Source organism: Onychostoma macrolepis, chromosome 14 (genome assembly GCF_012432095.1).
Source record: "Onychostoma macrolepis isolate SWU-2019 chromosome 14, ASM1243209v1, whole genome shotgun sequence".
NCBI classification, from domain to species: Eukaryota; Metazoa; Chordata; class Actinopteri; order Cypriniformes; family Cyprinidae; genus Onychostoma; species Onychostoma macrolepis.
Genome location: NC_081168.1, coordinates 9,001,642 through 9,009,106, shown reverse-complemented (window position 1 = coordinate 9,009,106; position 7,465 = coordinate 9,001,642). Strand labels below are relative to the sequence as shown.

The 7,465-nt window shown below is 35.7% G+C and overlaps 1 protein-coding gene across 2 annotated transcripts; it reads left to right on the top strand.

Moving 5' to 3' along the window:
- The first annotated feature begins 2,497 nt into the window (after positions 1-2,497).
- Positions 2,498-6,816, top strand: stard14 (START domain containing 14). 2 transcript variants are annotated; one of them, XM_058797039.1, is made up of 7 exons: positions 2,498-2,645; positions 2,823-3,010; positions 3,409-3,556; positions 3,861-3,964; positions 4,204-4,321; positions 4,450-4,502; positions 5,690-6,816. In XM_058797039.1, the coding sequence occupies exons 2-7, from the start codon at positions 2,825-2,827 to the stop codon at positions 5,894-5,896; spliced, it is 816 nt and encodes a 271-aa protein (XP_058653022.1). In that variant the 5' UTR covers positions 2,498-2,645; positions 2,823-2,824; the 3' UTR covers positions 5,897-6,816. The 2 variants fall into 2 exon arrangements, with proteins under 2 accessions (XP_058653022.1, XP_058653023.1); XM_058797040.1 differs by lacking the exon at positions 2,498-2,645 and having other exon boundaries at positions 2,878-3,010; positions 3,414-3,556.
- The last annotated feature ends 649 nt before the right edge of the window (positions 6,817-7,465 follow it).

The following is a 7,465-nucleotide window of genomic DNA, read 5'->3' as shown; positions in this document are numbered from 1 at the left end:
CATTTTGTCACATCATACCCAAAAATTCTTCATACAGTGGACTACCAGTAAAATTTATAAAAATTTGGGACTAAAAAAAAAATATTCACACTTTGACCTGACCATGTTTTGCTCTTTAATTACCAATGCAACCTTTTTATACCACAGACTGAACAAAATTAAGCATTGCTTGGTAATTGGTTAACCTAAATTGGTATTATGTGTACTTAAATTTAACAGCTGAATAATTTTTGGTTGATTGTAATCCATTACATACCTTTCTATATCAAAGTTATCTGACATTATCAAGATGAATTTGTTCTGACAGTTTAAATCTAGAGTTCTTGTCATATTGTATTCCCATGTTCTAAACTATAACGAACAAAATGTGATAATTTGAGTCATGATGAAGGTGTCTAAATGAATTTTGGTTTGACTGTATAGTGCTGGATAGTAATAATGGACTACATTAATATATATTATTACAGATAGTAAATTTCATTCATTATATGTTGATCACTCTATATGCAGTGGCAACAAATTAATTTTTAATTGACTGATTAAGCCCCATATTTTACAATACATCAAAGAGGCCTTATAAATATTGATATAAATATTACTTGTATAATAATATCCACAAAAGCAGAAAATATATATAAAATCTCTCTCTCTAGCCTTTATATAAAATTAATGATCAAAGGAGACTTAATGTACTTTTTAAAATTGTAGTTTTATCAAAAAAAAAAAAAAAGTTGGTAAATGTTTAGTTTTATGCAATGTTCCTCTTTATGCTTTTTGTATTTTTAAAATTAAATAAGTTATAAATGTGTTTGTATGTTATAAACTTTTGTATATAGGCTATTTAAAAATATAATATTAGGGTGAAGTCAGCTAAAATGGGCCACATTTTGGTAAATTACTTAAATGTGAAAAAGTACAGAAGTTTTAAAATGATGAGAGTTAGAGTATCGGCAGGTACCTTCTTGAGCCACGGCACAACATTCAGGTAAAATGGGCCAATATAAAAAGAGAACAACACAGGTCATTTCAGCTTAAATCATTTTATTTTTAACAGTAAATTGACACTATTTTCTTTAGTGTGCCGTAGCAACTCCATAAATGTATTTCATTAAATAGAAAGTTGAATGAATATTTAATTAAACAATGCAATTAAAAATGAACTGATCATGTTTTATAGGTGTGCGTTTCTGTGCATTGGTGTCTTTTGTGTGCATGTATGTGTGTATGCTTGTATTTTTTTTTAAAGACTTAAGATTTTGTATGGATACACAGTAGGTCTATAAACCTATTTTCACCCTCAATTTCTGTGTAAAAGTGTGTGTGTGTATGCAGCACATTTTACTGAAATCTTCCTTTCTTTCCCTTTCTCTTCTCGTCTCTCTGTTTCCTTTCTTTGTTTGTCCTCCTGCCATACTGTCTGCAATAAAAAAAAAAAAATTTTTTTTAAAGACTATTAAGATTTTGTTTGGATACATATCTAGGCCTATAAACCTATTTTCACCCTCAATTTCTGTCTAAAAGTGTGTGTGTGTGTGTGTGTGTGTATGCAGCCCATTTTAGCTGAAAAGTGTGGCCCATTTATAGCTTGACCAGCCATTTCTACCTAAAATGACCTTTTTCACAAAGTTTCTTTTATAAATTAAACTTTTTTATTTGAAAGAGCATGTCAAAACATTGCTCATAAACCTTTGCTTTGTTGGTAAGCTTACTTATAATTGCTTTAGCACCCTGATTAATGAAATTTTCTATGTCAGGCTCAATTACATTACAATTTCTCTGACAAGCTTCATGAAACACTTTGCCCTGCCCGCCTTAAAAAAACTCAGACCAATAAAAATTATTGTTACATGTCAACAAGTGTTAAAGCAATAATGCAAGATCAGTTATTGTGATTTTCTGTAAAAACGTAAAGAGATATGATGCTACAACCTTATTTGGCCCATTTGACCTGATAACCCATATTTTAGCTGACTTCACCCTATGTTTACTGCAGTATGCAAAAGGTTAAATAATGATGGTTTAATGTTTTTTAAACTGTTAGGCCCATTTATTAAAATAAAGGTTTTTAATAAATTTCATATTTATATTTTTAAACTCTTTAAGTTCTCTTTGGCCCATTTCTTAAAATAAACGTTTTTAATAAATTGAATATGCTGTTAAACTCTGAAGTTCTATTTGACCCACGGTTGGTACCATATATAGTCCATAGAACACAAAGCACAGAAAGAGGCATGAAATTCAGTTTCTTACTGATGACTCACTGCACGAGCCGGTTGAATGATGTGCCGGTGATTTGACGGGTTTCGGTCGGTGAACACGAGGCGGAGTTCAGAGCTGGTCTTAGCGGTTCCGTTATGAATTAATCATGCAAATCAGCGGAGCAGTAGAGACCACTGGTCCCGCACCCGGATGACCAATCAATACGGGCTCTCCGGCACACCCAGTTTGTGCCAGTTTTCCACAGTCTCACTTGAGAACATAAAAGCCAGCGAGCGAATCAGGATCATGTCAGCGTGTTAAATGACCGTGCTTCAGCTTCAGCGCTGATTGACTAGCTGCGCACCTCAGTCTGTAGTGTTGTAATACACCTGTTTTGTTACCGGAAGTGGAGACGAGGTTTTTCCACACGCACTCGCTGACGCCAGGTAAGGAATTTGTGAGAAAAATCTTGTCGAGCTTGAAAAGTTAATCTGTGACTATAATAGCTACACCTCATCTTTTGCGAACAGAACAAAGATACTCGGTTTTAGTAGAAGCAAGATCTCTCAAACGGATCTTGTTATTTCTCGCAGTGTTTTTGATCGGAGAATCTACTGTTTCAGGTATGTCTCGCGGTTCGGGAATCATTCCAGATGAATCCATGTTTAATGAGTTCAAAAGACAATGCTTGTCCACGGAGAATTGGGTCAGTAAATATGATAAAAATGACATGGTGGTCTGGGTCGAGGTGGCCCCTTTATCTACTTCTACAAACAACAAAGGGAACCTCTCCAAAGTGCACAAAATCAAGGTAAGATGTCGGCCTGCATCTAATTATTTATGATGTTGTCGTGCGTATATTGTTTGATTTGTGTGGTCTTTAAACTTATGGTGTCGTGATTACCTTTTTAAAATGACTTAAACCAGTAGTTTTCAGACAACAAATGGAAATTTTTAGTAGGAACATTAACATTACCACATCATAAAATGTTTAATAGGTCATTGGCTAGACATTATTCAATAGTAGTTATGAAAATGTAAGGGTGTGTGTTTAATATAATTTTATTTATTTTACATATCTTTTCTATGGACTTCACAATCTCTTTTTTTTTTTTTCTTTGTATAACATGTCCATTTTAATTTACATGTTTAGTCCGTGTGTACTGCTGCCATAACAACACTAATGCAAATGCGTTGTTTCCAATACAGTGTAGGATGAACATAAAGGATGTATCAGCTGCCACCATGTATGATGTGCTTCATGACGGCTTGTACCGGAAGACATGGGACCCTACAATGCTTGAGAGTCTTGACATTGCTCGTCTGGCTCCTAACGCTGATGTGGGCTACTATTCATGTGAGTCATGTCATCTTTAAAATCTCAGTTAGGGAGTTATTTCTTATCTTATGGTCATTCCAGTGGGATTTTGTTAGTCTCCGTGGTAGTCACCTATCATATTTTGAAAAGACTTCAGCACAGAGGCTTATCGCAGTACAATAAGAGCTGAAGAAAAGGCTCATGGGAGCATGTTTTTGTGTGTATTTATAGCCAACGTTCTTGTCAGCTTTGTTCCTTTTTTTGTAGTGGGTGTTTATTGGCCTGCAGGTCATATAAATGTTTCTTTTCTTTTTTTTTTTTTTTTTTTACCCTTTATTCACAGGGATCTGCCCAAAGCCATTGAAGAACAGAGATGTGGTGACCCTGCGCTCGTGGCAGGCATCTGAAAATGACTATGTGATCATTAACTTCTCAGTGAAACATCCGGTACGTCTTTTATTTACTTACACCTTCTGTTATCATGTGTTTTATTACGTACATCAATTTAGAACCAAGAATAGCAAAAATAATGACTCTTTTTGAACAAGTTTGCATCCATGTCCCCACATTAGTGTAAGAGAAAATGTTTTAACATCAAACATTATGCTCATTAAATAATTATAATCTATTAATACATGCATTTAAAAATGTTGCATATCTTTATAAAACTCTTGCTGTCGTTTTAGAATTTTCCCCCACGGAAGGATCTGGTAAGGGCCGTTTCCCTTCTGACGGGTTACCTGATTAAACCAACAGGGCCTAACAGCTGCGTTTTCACATACCTCTCACAAGCTGATCCCAGAGGTATGAACCGATTCCCTGCTTCATTTCAAATGTTCACCCATAATTTATTTACGATGTAAGAGTTTTTAATTTCATTGCTATTTTGTAATTTTTTTTTTAATTTTTTTTTTTTGTTTTAAATCTTTTAGGGTCTCTTCCGAAGTGGGTTGTCAACAAAGCATCTCAGGTCCTGGCTCCAAAAGTAAGTAAACCTACTTCGTCTCTTACTATTGTTTCTGTGGATGTACTCTTTGAGGATGCGAGTGTCTTTCAATGTGGGCCTGCATTTAAGGCTTGTGAAATCACAGTTGTTACTATGGTAACCTACTGGAAGATCTTGTACTGAAGACGCTCACGCAGCACTTGCTGTGCCAAAAGTGAAACTTGTTTATCTTGTTCTGTCTGTATGCTGCATGACTACAGTCATTCCTTTTATTTACAGTAGAGAGTGTCGCTTGGGCTCCTTTTAAACGCATCGCTTTTCTTTTCTTTATTATTCATTCGTGATGATCACTAACACCGCAAGCAGTGACATTTTACACTTTCTAGAAACATCTTTAATAACTCTGCAGCCCTCATTGAGTGTTCAGATTGTTATCTAAAGATAACGGATGTAGATGTTCTTCTGATTAAGAACAAGAACTCAGTCTTGCATTGAATTGTGGCTTTTTTTGTTCATTTCATAGTCTTGTGAATTATTACTGCATGTGGTAGGGCTGTGTGCAGTGTTCCCAGACAGTATCTCTGTCCAAAGGGCACTGATAAGATGGACTGTACATCATGCTTGGTGTTTATAAACTATTATTGAACACTGAGGTGTTTGTCTTTCCATTGACCATTGATCAGGTGTTAAGGTCTTATAATTTTATAAGATTTTAGTCTCTCGTGCTCCTCTAGGTTGCATTTATCTGATCAAATAGGATCAATATGCTGATTGGCTGCTCAAGAAACATTTTATTATTCTGAATGTTGAAAATAGTTGTGCTGCTTAATATTTTTGTGGAAACCATGATACTACCATGTTTCAGGTCTAAAAGGAGGAGGATGATTTTATTTGTGGATTAACCGGATTGTTTCTTGTCCAGTTATACTGTTGTATTAAAACCCAAAACAGGCCCATTTACTTCGGTTTAGAAGTCAGACTTTATAGGCAGTATTTCACACAATGATACTTTGTGCTGCCAAAAATGCTGGAGACCCAGATAGAAACTAGAAACGGTGTATTTGGAGCTGTGACTGAACAAAAAGCACTGCACAGCTTGAAAATGAAGTACAACTGGATTCCATTTTCATTGTCTTTGATCATTTTTTCGTTCTTGTGTAACAAAGTTCAGTGTCACTTCCGCTGATACTAGTGCCGCTCCCTCATTCTCCTCTGTCATTCCACAGGTCTTAAGAAGCGTCCATAAAGCCGGTCAGAACTACCCTACGTGGAAGGGAGCAAATTCTCCAGATCATAAGCCGTGGCTGTATCCCATACAGAGCGAACTGGCCATGATGGATCCAGCAGAGCTGTCCATCCAGCGCGGAGACTCGCTCGAGAACGTGGATGAGAGCTCGACCAGGGACGTTCAAGAGAATGAGGACAGCAGCTAAAACATCCAAACGGACAGTCTTTAACTCTGGTTCGTGTGACAGGGTCAGTCCAGTTACCTCTCTCCCCACTTATAGCTTACTGATACCAACATTCCTCCTTCCCGTTCACAGAGTAAGTGTTTACAATCACTGGTGCACAGATCTGCACATTCCCATTACCCATATCTGAGTTTCTTACAGCATTGCACGTGCGATTAGTGGTGCTTATTTGAACAAAAGAAAATACTTTGCAGTTCTGCTTCTTAATTTAATTTAAAAACCCTTTTAAAGCTGGTTCATAATGTTAAGTGAGACCTTTTTTGCTTCTTTAATTACTAAATGATTTTGGTGAGGCTACGCCTACATTCTATTGAATAGGTTGTTTATTTCTTTATAAATGTAGTCAAATGTGTAATCTTTGTTTTAAGTCACCATGGTAGGGGAGCGATTCCTCTCAATGGCATTCTTTTGTGTTCGTATATTTATGTCTGTGTGCCTTTTTTAAAAAGGTGTGTCTGTAATGGCATGAGTGACACCAAGCAACCATGGGAGAAAACCTACGTTAAAGGCCCTGTAATATGACCAAAGCAGTCTAAGACACAATGTGGTATTACCTCAAGGTTTATTACTTGAAGTGGTATTAGTTCATTTGCCTGTAACAGGCAGAAGAAAACAGAAGGCAGAGGAATGTAATGAGAGCTTTTCTGTACTTCTGTTATGTATGTGCCCTTGAACATGAAAGAAAATGACATTAGCAATAACATGATACCAGTAGATCAAAGTTACCCATATTTTTGATGAATGGGTTTTCTTTCTGAAGAAGGATGGATATGTAAACTTGCGTGTTTGATAACTTGAATTATGTATATGAAGTCCTAACTCAATGAAGGGTAATATGGTTTTATACCTTAAAATTTTAAATAAATTATGCTTAAAATGCTTCTGAAAACTCCTTTCTTTTTTTTCTCCTAATAAGACTGTTGCATCTTTTAGTGTTTATTAATGGCACTGCACCATACTAGTTTACATGTTCATGGTCTAATACACAGCATTTGCATATAAACAACCATCTGTTCCACTGAGCTCTAATAACACAGTAAAAGCTACGTTTGAATTTTGTGTAATGAAATGTAATTCTATAAACTGGTTCAATGTTGAAGGAATATTTTGCCAAAAAAATGAAAATTTGCTGAAATGTACTTTCCAATGGAAAATTGGTTTACCCCCCAACGGATCCTCTGCAGTGAATGGGTGCTGTCAGAATGAGAGTCCAAACGGCTGACAGAAACATTAATAGTTCATGAGTAACTGACAGGACTCCAGTCCATCTATTAAAATCTAAAGTGAAAAGCTGTGTGTTTGTAAGAAACAAATCCATAATAAAGAGATTTTTGGATTTTGATGTGAGAGGACAACAGACTGAAGAAAGCACTATTAAGGATTTTGGATATATTTTGGCAACAAGCAATGGTTTGAAGTTAAAACGTTTAAATGGTGGATTTGTTTCTAACAAATGGGCAGATTTTCACTTTACAAGACATTAATTAATGGACTGGAGTCGTGTGGATTATTGTGATGTTTTTATCAGCT

Excerpts from the sequence above, each read along its gene's own strand:
- stard14 (XM_058797039.1), top strand. The coding sequence starts at position 2,825 with ATGTCTCGCGGTTCGGGAATCATTCCAGATGAATCCATGTTTAATGAG. Across the intron at positions 3,011-3,408 it reads CCAAAGTGCACAAAATCAAG|TGTAGGATGAACATAAAGGA; the intron begins GTAAGATGTCGG and ends TTTCCAATACAG. Across the intron at positions 3,965-4,203 it reads ACTTCTCAGTGAAACATCCG|AATTTTCCCCCACGGAAGGA; the intron begins GTACGTCTTTTA and ends CTGTCGTTTTAG.